Source organism: Eubalaena glacialis, chromosome 12, assembly GCF_028564815.1.
Source record: "Eubalaena glacialis isolate mEubGla1 chromosome 12, mEubGla1.1.hap2.+ XY, whole genome shotgun sequence".
Lineage (NCBI taxonomy): Eukaryota > Metazoa > Chordata > Mammalia > Artiodactyla > Balaenidae > Eubalaena > Eubalaena glacialis.
In genome coordinates, this window is record NC_083727.1 from 94,627,508 (window position 1) to 94,641,064 (window position 13,557).

A 13,557-nucleotide genomic window follows, 5' to 3' on the forward strand; every position below is an offset into this window, starting at 1 on the left:
ATGACTAGACATTTCTCCAAAAAAGATATACAAATAGTACAAGCACAAGGAAAAAATGGTCAGCATCACTAATCACTAGGGAAATATAAATCAAAACCACGAGATATCACTTCACATCCCTTAGGTTGGCTATTATAAAAAATAAACAACAGTTGGAAAAACAGTATGGCAGTTCCTCAAAAATTTAAACACAGAATTACCATATTTTCCACTTCTGAATATGTACACATAAAAGCACTGAAAGCAGACACTCAAACACATATTTGTATACCAACGTTCAAAGATGCATTCACAACAGCCAAAAGGTGGAAACAACCCAGTATCCGTTGGTGGTTGAATGGATAAACAAAATATTGTCTGTACATACAACGGAATAGTTTTCAACCTTAAAAAGGAATGGAATTTTGATACGTGCTACGATGTGGATCAACTTTGAAGACATTACGTAAAGTGAAATAAGCCAGACCCCAAAGGACAGATATTGCATGATTCTACCTCATATGAGGTACCTGGGATAGCCCAATTCATAGAGACAGAAAGTAGATTATAGGTTATGAGGGGCTGGAAGGGAGGGCCATTGGGGAGTTATTGTTTAAAGGGTACAGAGTTTCAATTTGGATGATGAAGAAGTTCTGGAGATGGACAGAGGTGATGATTGGACGACAGAGTGGATGCACTTAAATGCCACGGACCTGCACACTTAAAAACGGTTAAAATGGTAAACTTCACGTTATACATATTTTACCATAATACAAATTCTAATAAGCATACTCAACTTTTGTTTCTGCCCCACGGCCCTTGACAAGGAGGGAAGAGAGACATAACAAGAAACAGAGAATAGGCGTTTACTTTTATGTCACTGGATTTCCAAGAGCAACGAAATGAATGCCTATATTTTAATCTACAGGACGATCTACCGGTTTTCAGAGGAAACTCTGGAGTGCTGTAAAACCACAAATCATCACCCACAGACACCACAAGCATTGTCAACACGACTTTATTTTAATGCTTCGGGGGTTTTTAAAAAATTATTTAAAATTAATTTTTCTTGGAGTATTGTTGATGTACAGTGTTGTGTTAGTTTCCGCTGTACAACAAAGTGAACCAGTTCTACGTGTACATATATCCACTCGTTTTTAGATTCTGTTCCCATATAGGCCATTTCAGAGTGTTGAGTAGAGTTCCCTGTGCCATACAGCAGGTTCTTATTATGTTTTTGTTTTTAAATCTTTTTAAAATCCCTAAACAAAGGGGAAAGGCAAGACCAGAACAGGTAAAGATCATAAAACCTGTCTTTTGAGTATGCACAGCAGGGATCAAAGGCAATAAGCAAGAGTCCCAGGCCCCAGCTCTCTGCAAAGTGGGAACCCGAGCTTCTCTGCAAAGTGAGGCTGCAGCTCCCCTGGCAGACAGACTTCCCAAGGACGCCTCTAGCACTTTCGCCAGCGTGAACAGATGCAGTGGAGGAACTTTTCAAAGTTACAGAAATATCCCCAAACTGTCACTTGACCTTTAAGAAGGACACTGGCATTTTAGTCTTGCAACGTCGAGTTTATCTAGATGATAACGTGTCCACACGTGGACCCCGTCGGCCGACTGCTGGGGCTGTGCAGCCATGGCAGCAAGGGGTGCTGGGGCATCGTGTCTTCTGCAGCCTCTCCCCAGCTCCTGGGGCCAGACCCCCGGGACAGCAGATATCTAGGTGGGTTGGGAAGCTGCCCTTCTGACCCATGTGACACATGTATCCCCTCACGGAGTCCCTACAACTGTACACGTCACCCCCAGGCCCGTGAGGAAGTTGAATAGTAGGGCTTCTCTTCATTTGTAAAAAGGACATCCTGGTTCCCTCCTTAGACACATGAGGAGAATTAAACATCTCAGCGCCTAACATGGGGCCTAGCACACAGCAAAGGGCCAACACCCCTGCGGTCACGAGGGCTGAGGGCCGAGGGCTTTGGCTCGGCCGGGCCTGGAGCCCCCAGTTTCCAGTTCCTAACTTAGTGCTTCTTCTACCGAAACAGCAGTTTTCAGCCTGGGGGTGCCTGGGCCTCGGGCGTCTACAAAGACTCTCATGGACCATGTGAGCACAGATACCTTTAAGGGGACACATTCTCAACCCCTGGGCAACCCTCCATATGCTCCCCTAAATCTGCTCCTTGGATGGAGGGGCAGGTCCTGCCTTTCATCCATCCTTGCCCCAGTCGGCCTGCTCCAGCTTCATATCCATCCTGGATCATATTAAATATGCTCCAGGACCAAACAAAGGGAGTTAGAAATACTGCTGTCTTATTAAGAAAACGAACCTCTCTAATGAATGGGTAATAAGTCCTTTTAGAAGACAGAATGTTTCTACATTATTTTTTTCAACAAAATTGAACGAATGTCATCAACAGATTATTAAAATCATTTTTGCTAAGAGATCAACATATGACTTTTGGCTTAGAACTTGAGGGTTCAAAAACGTGAAGAACACTGCTAGAAGAAAATGCTTTCCACCTTATTTACTTCTTCATCTAAACAAGGGTGACCCAATGGCAACCAAACTTATGCTAAACCCCACCTCTTTTAGTAATAAGTAACACTCAACAATGATACAAAGTATGTATCAATAGCAACAAAATGCTTCATCTATTTCAGTAAGAAATCAAGTTCCAAGAAATGTAGCTTTTATACTTAATTATCCAACTTTGTAACATTTATGTTGTTTTGATGACTTGTTTACGCCTCCTAATTATAATGTTAACCCAATCCTACAGAGACCATTTTTTATTGAAGTATAGTTGATTTGCAATATTATATTAGTTTCAGATGTACAACAGAGTGATTCACTATAATACACTAGAAATCACATGCTTTGCAGCTATTTTAAATGATTTTTAAAATTTAGACATCAATTTGAAAATATCCTAGAGGGAATGTAATTTTACTGAATTCTTTTAGGAGTTAATATGAACAGAAAATATCAAAGACCCCTGGGTGTGACCACACTTCTGGTCAGAGACTAACCTGGATGGCACAGACTCTGTGAAGAAAGAACAGGGAGAGGAGAGAACCGTCTGCACCCATACAGCCCAGAAGGTGCCCAGGGACCTGCGGGTGGACAGATGCGGACACACGCACACACACACACCCCACTCCAACTGCTACATCTTCCCCAGGATGGCAGGAAATGGGCTATAAAATGTTTTTCTTTATGAAAATTTAAGCAACATTTGAAAAACGAGAAAGCAGCTCAGGGTGAACCTCCCCATAAGTGCCAGGCGGCTGATGCCCCTCAGTGTTCCAGCCAAGGCTGGAGGGGCCTGGGCGCAGGGAAGGCCTGTCCAGTCGATCCTCCCTGCTTCCTCTGTCAACAGGTGCCGGGGAGCCCAATACAGCTAACCTTCCCACCCAGCAGACGACCCTAAAAAAATTAAGCTATTGCTTCTAATCATGTGCCTGAAAAGTGGATTCATTTCATTCCTATTAAGCTGCCCTCTCCTTTGAAACGTGTTACCTCTTTGATTCGTTCATTCAGGCCAGAAAGAACCTATCATGTAATACACCCTAGGTCCACGCCAGAGGCTGGGGCCCCAACCATAACTAACACTCGCACCCAGGAGCTGCAGGAAGTTGCGTGTATGTCCTGCCGTGAGACCCAGGCACGCCAACCTGCGAGCTTTCACACACTCCCCAGCCAGCCCCACACCTCCTGACCCGCAGGAGCACATCCTTCTACATCCTCCCAGCCTAAAACCTCCTTAAGCTGCTTTCTACTCTCTCCCATCTCACCTCCTCCAGGACCCTTTATCGACAAGCCCTGTTTAACTCTTGTCTCTCTAATCACTGTCATAACCCAGTGGTGTAATTCAGATCCCCAGTTTCCCAGTGCCCCCGGATACAGACTAACTTGGGAAAATCAAGCACTTCTACCCCCTCCTCCCCTCCAGGGCTCCAGAAACTCAGTCCAGATTTCAGGAGACTCAGAGGCAGCTACCCAAGTGAGACAGCGCAGCTCTGCGGGAGACCCGTCCCCCGGGCAGCCACAGCAGGGAAGCAGGGGAAAAGAACGTTTATACGCGCCTCTGTTTAGTACCGGGAGCCATCGTAGGAGGGCAGGCAACCCTCGCCGATGTCCCGCGACCACTAGGCGGCGAGGCTGGACTTGAACGTGGGGCTGTTTAACCCCCGAGCTCCCGCTCGAGCCCCCCACCAGCCTCCAGCCTCACACGTGGGAAGCGGTCACACACCCCGCGGGCTCCACACCCCTCCCCTCGCCCTCAAGGCATCCACAGGGACGCCTGGCTACAGACTAATGTTCACGGGTCTCTCTCCCCCTCTCCTTAGCACTGAAAGCTCTCAGAGTCAGAGCAGGGGCCAACTTTTCTTCCAGTTACTACTTAAAGGGCTCAGTGTAACCCTAGGCCCACACACAGACTTCAAGGTTGTGATCTGACTGTCTCTGCGCGGGGCCCCTTTCCAGGAACAGCCTCCTTCGGGAGGGAAGAGAGTCCCTCAGCTCCAAAGCTTCCTACAACCCACGCATTCATTCCACAGGTTTTGAGTGAGCATTTACTAAATGCCAGACACTAGAGACACAGCAGTGAACAGAAGAAAATTCCTACCCTCACGGAGTTTATATTCTAGCAGGAGAGACGGTGAACTGCAATACACATGCTGCACTCCGTTACATAAAGTGACGTTAGCTGCCATGATGAATCACAACTGTCTATATTAACAATTCCTTGGTACAACTAGATGGACAAATATATATCTCTACCATTTTTCTATTAATTTACTACCCACCTAATCCAAGTTCTAATTAAGAACGTAAAGGTCAAAGATTTGCCTGATGGGGGATCTGAAAAGCAGATGTAAAAAAATAAAGGCATGTCCCTCACACTGCTGTGTCCACACTTTCCAAATTCACAGACTGTTGGCGAGCATGGCTTCCTCTGCCTGGAGGGCTCTTTCCTCCCTGCCCCATGCCCCACCCGGCCCTCCTCCTTTAGGTGTCAGCTCAAATGTCACTCCCTCCTAAGACCTACAGCTCCATCAGGGGCCTCTGCTTTACCCACCCAGGCACCTGCGTTTCTCTCAACAGGCCCTGATCTTAGTGCGCAGATGTGGTCCAGATACTCAATCTGAGAGGGCGCGGACGCTCTGCGTTTACAGCGGTGTTCCGCCCTGCAGTAACTAACACAGTGCCCGGCACATAGTAGGTGCTCAATTAACATCTGTTAAGTGAAGGAGGAGGATACGCATTCATTACATTCAAATATCTTCTGAACATGGTCGTGTTTAAGCTCAAGTAGGCACAGGAATCTGGCAGAGTGATACACTATTACTGCTAAAATACACTTAGATCAGGGAAAACCCAGTTAATGGCGAACATTCAGCATTTAGCACATGCAGCTTTCATTACAGAGATGAAGAGACAATTGACAAATACCTACCATTCGGGCAGCAGGAACGACGGTCTTAGATCCTGCACGTAACTCACATACTGTTTAAAGTTCTCTTTCCACTGATGGAGGAGATGGATAGAGGTGGGGCAAAAACTACTGAGTTTTTAGGTATTTTGGGAAAAAGACCAAATAATCTGACTTGTGGTAAAGAACAGCCATCCTCAAGGTTTTCTTAGGATGTAAAAAGACTCAGCTCAGGATTTACCAATTTTGTTTTTAATCCAGGGAAATTTCTAGTACCAGAAGAATCAGACCATTAACAAACCTCCTACCCACAAGGGAGTCGTCTGGTGAATCTGTGAGTGTGGGCTAGCAGTGGCCAGCATGACCACCTCAAAGGTTCCTATACGCTCATCTTGTGCTCCAGGGTGGGGGGAGCTGCTCCAGCGCCCATGGGAGGAAGCAACTGGCCGGGGTGTGTCACCACACCAGCTGCAGCTCAGCCTGGCTGAGGTCCCCAGCCCCGCTCCTCTGTCCTGACGGTAAACCACTGAGCCCACCTGGAACAATCCAGCATCACCTCCCATCATCATTCTATCCTGAAAATTATTCTTCCCTTCAATCTGTCTGCCCTGACAGGGTACATGCCCAGCAGATACCATTGCTGATGTACACATATCAACTGAGGAAAAAAATTAATGTTTTATCTTCTTGCAGAAATTAATTCTTACTTGTTCCCATGAATATATAGTTCAAGAACATATAAGACTACAGGTTACGCGCTAACTTGGCAGTTTTCACCTGACTTGAAAAAGTAATCTAAAAATCAAATGGTCTCTTAGTGAGACAGGGAGGAGATAAAATTTTCATAAGACCAAATTACATCAGGAAGAAAAGGTCAAGAGAGAACATTAGAAGTTGACAACAGCCCAGAAGACAGACCCATATGTAAAACTGAATCACTTTGCCGTACACCTGAAATGAACACAACATTGTAAATCAACTAGACCTCAATACAAAATAAGTTAATTAAAGTAAGTGCTTAGAAAAGAAGACAGACCTGAGTTCAAGTATGGCAGAAGCTAGAATGGTATCAGAGAACTCCTGATGATCGGATGCTTTACTCATCACAATGACATGCGCCCACCTGCCTGTACACGTTAGTGGGATGGGTTGCAGGGCGTCAGAGGGCAGGCTCCAGAACCGGGGCACTGGGTCCACCATCCTGTCTTGGAACAGCTCCATGACCCTGTAAGCAACTTCCTGCTACTTCAGCTCTTCTGTCAAATGGGGACACGATTCTAGTGATCAGGGTAACGACTATATTAGATTCAGGCTGTATTTTTAAAAATCCCTGCACTCACCAAAGAACTGTGTTCATGCCTAAATATCAGCATTAGGATGGTGGAGAATGGGGGCCATACTAGGTCCTACCTCAGAGGCTGATGTGAGGATCAAATGAGCTAATACACATAAAACCCTAAATATGAATATGGTTCGTGGCCCACAGTAAGTGCTCATTTTGCTTGTATCCATGGTAAAGGGTATCTTACACATTTATTTAAAGTTGTCCACAAAAATTACCTGGTACGAACAATGGATTATCTTAGTTTATTTCTATGAACTGGAAATCTAAACCTACCTACTTAGCAGCCTACCTATCTACCTAGGGATTGGTATGACGATTTTATTTGTGTTTCAGGGGAGAGTTTGAGAACCAGGCAAAACTTAAATGGCATGCTTCAACAGCACTGCAAATCGAAGATAAATAATGTTATCTTAATTTATGCAGACCAAGCAAATATTTCATCAGAGTCCAAGAGGTCTGAATAGATATATCTGAAGATTATTGAATTCCGTACCAAAAAAACCCACTACTTGAGTAGCACCCGGAATAGTTAATAAATAAGGCCGTTGACTTCGGTTCTTCTATTCTGCTTTTGTAGCATGCCTTAAAAGCAATTACTATTCCATTACTGTTCACACAAGAAAATTTACAAGCCTGCAATCTAGAGGCAAGTGGGGTAGATGGAAGAAAATGGAGTCGCCCACTAGTTTCCAAGAAGCTTCAGACAAAGTCTAAATGCTTAAAAGATACACATTCATTGTAGCCAACAATAGCCCGGGCATGCCTTCATGTCTATTCATGAGACAGAATAATCGGTGAAAAGTAGGTTGGAGGACGAAGAATGGGAAAAAGACAATAGGAAGAGGTAGAAGGGAGAAGGCCTTTTAAACCGAGTTATTTCTGGCCCATTTAAATATCAAAATCCAAATGAAAACTGCTGGTGTCCAAGGAAAACCCTGTCCAAAATGAACCACAGCTCAAGTACTGTACACCCAGCGGGAGTAAAGAAAATGTACAGATTTAACACTGATAGCCTAAGAAAGCTGCCCATAGTTTTATAAATCCAGTTTACACAATTCTCACATTTGATCAGACTTATGGCGCGACTATTAACATGCTTTTAGGTGGGAAGAAAGAAAACACAAGGGGACCATTTCAGGTAAAATCGTCTTTGGATGCTACTCCCTAAGAGAATCTTGGAGGTTTCTTCACTTTGAAAAGATAATTACCCTACACCAAGTAACTGCCTCAAGGGAAAAAGGAAAGGGAGATCTCCTGTCTCCTTTCAGGAAATACATTCAGAATCTACTATTTAGGGGGAAAGTGCCAAACACTGTAAATTTGAATATCCTTTGGATTAGGGCTCCAGTGAGCTGCATGTAAAGGGAGGAACATATGAATAAATGATCAGAAAAGAGCAGGACGAACTCGCCCTCACCACTCCCAGCACACAAACAGCTTAAGTGCTCCCAACACAGCATCCAAACAAAGGGCCCCTCTAGTTCACTGCTTGCCAGAAACGTCTTCCACAGGCGGTCTCATTAACTGAGCCCTTTCCTGAGCCCCTAAGGTGTTTCAGAGTCAGCTTGTCTTCCAGCCTCACCTTGTTCAATTTAAAGTTTTAAAAGTTTCATTTTCTTGCTTGGAAAGTGCTATTTTTTAACCTTTCGACTCAACGGGTTTCCCAAGGTGAAAGTAACTTCACCTGAAAAGCAGCTGCTTTAAACTCAAGAGCGCTTGAAAGGTTTTCTAGCAAAGGACAGAAATCTGATCAATAGTGTTATTGAAAATGTGACCAGCTACAGTCTCATTAGTCTGTGGCCGCCGTTTTTATGAAAGCCGTGTAAATCCTTTGCAAATAAGCGTTTCCGGAGAGCTATGTCGATGGGGTGTGCAGGCGGCAGGCAGCAGGATTACCTGTGAGCCACGGTGCAAGACCCCATCAAGGCCACAGGAAGAGGCCATGCTGAGTTACTGGCAACGTGGAAAACTCCAGGCACCTCCTTCTCCAATGCACAGCCCAGTTTCTGCGGCTACAATTCACACAGCTTCATTTGCAAATGGATTTGGCTATTAAGCATAGGATTGTTCGATGCAAACACTTCTCTCCTGGTGGCACAGCTCAGTTGAAAGGGGAGCCTGAAAATTAGCTAGCTGGATGGGAGAAGAAAGCTCCATTCCAGCTACCAGGGAGGAATAATTGTACACAGGGTGCCTGTTGCACCTTTAATTTAATTTGGAGACCTTTCAGCTTTTACTTTCCTTCATTTGCAGCCAATGCTTAGTGAGTTAATTTGTACCTAGTTCATTTTCCTCCTTTTATCTTATCTATGTTAACATCAACCGTGGAAATGAGGAGCACCATGAATAAAAGATGAAGGCTGGGCTTCCCTGGTGGCGCAGTGGTTGAGAATCTGCCTGCCAATGGAGGGGACACGGGTTCGAGCCCTGGTCTGGGAAGATCCCACATGCCGTGGAGCAACTAAGCCCGTGAGCCACAACTACTGAGCCTGCGCGTCTGGAGCCTGTGCCCCGCAACAAGAGAGGCCGCGATAATGAGAGGCCCGCGCACCGCGATGAAGAGTGGCCCCCACTTGCCGCAACCAGAGAAAGCCCTCGCACAGAAACGAAGACCCAACACAGCCGTAAAAAAAAAAAGATGAAGACTAACTCAGGACACTCTTTCCTTAGGTACTGTGAATTACTTAAAAACGAATTTGTGTGTGCACCACAGAAAGGGCTGAGATATACGCCTGGCCCTACAGCATCCCTGATCAGCATCTGTCCTCCCGTCCAAGGAGCTGTAGTTTTTAGATGTTTTAACTGGTCCTACCTTTTCTCCAAGAGAGCACTGTCTAGACTGCAATCCGCATGGAATCATTAATCCTAGAACTGGTGGAGAGTAGGCCAGCCCATTAATGCACAAGACTAAGGATGCATAAATTCCACTAATCTGACTTCTTAGAGAGTGCAATCCTGCTTGCCAGGAAAAGAATGTGCTGTAAAAGAAAACTGCATGTCTCAACATAGATGCCTGGCGAACAGAGAGATGCCTGCTTTGTCCAAAAACACTGTGTTGGGGGAGGGATGGTGGGTGAGAACGGGATTAGTCTTAAAATGCCTGTCTGGGAGGAACCTCTAGGAGCTACAGAACTTAAATTCTAAGTGTATCATGCATATCATGCTCTTTTAAAAATCCCTTCTCTTGTGTATTTTGTATATGTGGCACCTCTCCTTAAATAACAGTTGCACATGCTCTTAAGTTTATTTTGAATATTTCATTACTTCCAACTGTACAAAACGTTAGTGTCTTGAAAGTTTTGCATTTCTTTCCTATATAGTTTCCTCTCGGCCAATGCTATTTTTTTCTCCTTACCCTCGCCTCTTTATCTTCTCTCTCTCTTTTCTCTCCCATGGACCAATTAAAAAAAAACCTACTGCATTCTTCTCTTGCTGCTTCATATGCACCACCACCAAGCCTTCCTTTCAGTTTGGGAAGCATCAAAGGAAGACTGTATTCTGAGCCGTTTCTCTGCCCGTCTGTGCCAACTCTTCCATTGAATCCAGTACCTCACACCAACCGGCTAGAAGCTGGAAGAAACTGAAATTCACGGCTCTTCATAGCCCGTCCCCTTAAAAGGTTAATTAATAATAATGTTCACTATTTTGCTTACATAAGACCACACATTTTCACAGGTAGGGCAACTTCCAAGTTGTAGAAGAAGGAAAAAAGACTTTGGGGTTTACGATAGCTAGTGGGAAGCAGCCGCATAGTACAGGGAGATCAGCTCGGTGCTTTGTGACCACCTAGAGGGGTGGGATAGGGAGGGTGGGAGGGAGGGAGACACAAGAGGGAAGAGATATGGGGATATGTGTATATGCATAGCTGATTCACTTTGTTATAAAGCAGAAACTAACACACCACTGTAAAGCAATTATACTCCAATAAATATGTTTAAAAAAAAAACTAAACCCAAGATCCTACTAGAATATGATAAGCAATAAATAAATATTATTTTTAAAAAAGACTTTGGGGTTTAAAATGATGGTGTACTGAAATGTAAGGGTCTTTGCTTCAGAATACAAACCACGTCTTTTGGGGGCAGGAGTACACAAACAGGATCACAATAAGAACCCAACTTAAAAAATCAGATGATATCTCTAATCTTGGTTATAATAAAGACCATACTATAGATGACAAGCTTATTGATTTCTTCGGGGGGGAAAAAAAACACGTGAAGAAAGCCCTTCATCGCGAAAGCATGGAAAAGAAAAGATGGGAGCAATGACTGGTCCTTTTATTCATGAAGCAGGACAGGATGAATAGAAATGAAGGCAGCAATTGCCCTTAAGAAATGGATTTTTAAGGCCACACAGGCAGAAAAATTAAGCCGGAGAGGTACAGAATAGCTCCGTCCTGAGGTTATGAAAGCCAAACTGAGATATCAGGATGAAAGCATGGGTCGTTTGTGATTTCTAGACGTACAGATTGTCCAGTTTACTTGGCGGAAGAGGAGGGATGAAGGCGTCTCCGAGGCAGGATGTCAGGAATTTGGGGGAGAGGAAGGCAACAGTCCCACGATATGTCAAAAAGCCCAAGATTTTTTTTCCGCTATATGTGTGGACGAGGAACAAGAAAAGTGAAAACTACGCAATCCAGCCTCATTTGCACAACGCTCGCGCGTGCGCACACACTCAGGCTGCAATAGACCAGCCTCAAGAACTAACACCTGTTCTAACCGGGTGCCTGATGGCTTTGTGCACCTGTAGCCTCCAAGGGAAACTGTGCCATCCCAGCAGCAGCAGCAGGCCGGGCTGCGCCGAGGACCTCATGGCGGGCACCAGGATGCAATGGCCCGGTGCCAGAGTGGCCAAAGAGGGTCCTAGAGAAGGGTAAGGAAAAGGAAACGGGCAGTCCAGCTGATACCTCGGACTGCAGAGAGACAGAACCACAGGGCAGGGCAGTCTCAACTCAGTTGCCAGAGGGCTTCCTTTTAAAGGAGGTCATCTTTAGAGTCAGAAAGGGCCTTTGCGGGGTGCGGGAAGAGATGGAAGGAGGACCCCTTAGAAGTCAGGCTTTTCTCTAGTAACCATTTCCGTGCCAGAGAACTGTACGAGAGAAATGTGTCTCTGGGCTGATTTTTAGTTTCCTTCTCCACCGTCCTCCCGATATGGTTCTAGACTCAGAATCACACCTGTGTGCGCGGAAGGGCCTCGGAGACCACCGAGCCCGCCCCCAGTGCGCTGGGTCCCTCCCCGGTCTCTCCTGCAGCCCGGCCCCACGGAGCTCCATCCTCAGGCCGGACAGAGCCCAGTTCCTAGAAATCATCCCCGCGCCTCACACCTGCGCCACCGCCTCGGCCCAATCGTGGGGCCGGTGTGTGTGTGTGTCGGGGCGGGGGGGCAGCAAAGCCCCCGCCAGACTCCCCCCCACGAGTCACAGTGGTCCTCCCGCCCCCTCCACCCCCGGGGCCAGCGGGGGGCTACGGAGCTCTGCGCCCGGAGTCCCGAGTGCACGCCGGGGTAGGTGAGCACTGCCCAGCGCAGCGGCGGCAGGACCGGCACGCGGGGGCCCCTCCCGCCCGCCTCCCCCCCACCCCCGGCGGGGCGCGCCGGCCGCTACCTCCTGGAAGAGCTCGAGACTGTAGGTGTTGTCGTCGTCGGCGAAGAAGAGCACGCCGGGCTGGGCGCGCTGGTGCCCGTGCCTCTGGCGCAGCCAGGCCAAGCCGGCGTTGCGCTGCTCGGTGGCGCGCGGCAGCCCGGGCCGCTTGTAGCGCCGCGGCGTGGGCACGTGCAGGTGCGTGCTGGGCAGCCCCGCGCGCGCCAGGAAGCGGCTCACCAGCTCGCTGCGCGCCGCCGCGTCCTCCACCAGGATCCAGTGCAGCTGCGCCACCTGGCGGAACGTGTTAGCCAGGCGGGTCAGCTCGGCCTTCTGCACCGGGCGGCTGTAGGTGGGCGTGATGGCATAGATGGTGGGCAGCGGCGGCTCGGGCGGCGGCGGCGGCGGCGGCGGCCGCGACTCGTTGCGCTGCTCCCGGCCGCGCCCCGGGCCGCCCCGGCGGAGCGGGAGGCGGGCGGCCCCGCGGCCCCCGGCGTAGGGCGAGAAGTAGGGGCGCGGGGTGAGCGGGGGCGCGGGCCTACGCGTGTCCACGTCGAGCATGATGATGACGATCAGGATCCAGGGCAGGAGGATGAAGAAGCGGCTGAAGAGCACTGACTTCATGGCGCGCTCTCCCCCGGCCTCTCGGACGCCCCGGAGCGGGGCGAGCCGGGGGACCCCAGCGCGCAGTTTGGACGGCGGCGGCGCCGGCGCTCCGGAAGCCGCGGCCCGCGCGCTCTCCACGGGGTGGGTGGCGGGGCGCTGCGGGGGCGCGGAGCCGGGCCTGGGGGATCCGCGCAGGTGCCGAGGAGCTCGGGCTACAGGGCGGGCGGGCGGCGATGCCCCTACTCCGGGGCGTCGGCGGGAAGCGGGGCTCGGTCCAGCGGCGCGCTGCCGGCCCCGGAGTTACGCCGAGCGCCGGGAAGGCGGCGATCCCACCGCGCTCTTTCCGAAGCGTGGGACCTGGGAGCCGTCCCGCGGCGCTGCGGGAAAAGGGACTCCAGCCGCGGGCCCCCGATGCGCTGCCCGGGGCACCTTCGAGGGCGGGGGGCAGGCGCCGAGGGCTCTCCTTCGTCACATCCCAGCCCCGGCGGCGAGGACGGAGGGCGACGCCGGGGGTGCCGTGCGCCCAGCTCTGCTCGCGCGCCGCAGCGGAAGCCTGCGCTCCGATCCCTCGCTCCGCTCTGCTCCTCGGAGAAGCTCTCCCGGCTCCGGCAGCAAGA

At 48.8% G+C, this 13,557-nt stretch overlaps 1 protein-coding gene across 1 annotated transcript in view; it reads right to left on the reverse strand.

Annotated features, from left to right (window-relative positions):
- Positions 1–12,958, reverse strand: part of B3GAT2 (beta-1,3-glucuronyltransferase 2) — a 91,232-nt gene extending 78,274 nt beyond the window's left edge. Inside the window, exon 1 of the mRNA XM_061206946.1 lies at positions 12,359–12,958. Coding sequence (XP_061062929.1) covers positions 12,359–12,958 — 600 coding nt within the window. The remainder of the gene's footprint in view (positions 1–12,358) is intronic.
- Positions 12,959–13,557: the final 599 nt, after the last annotated feature.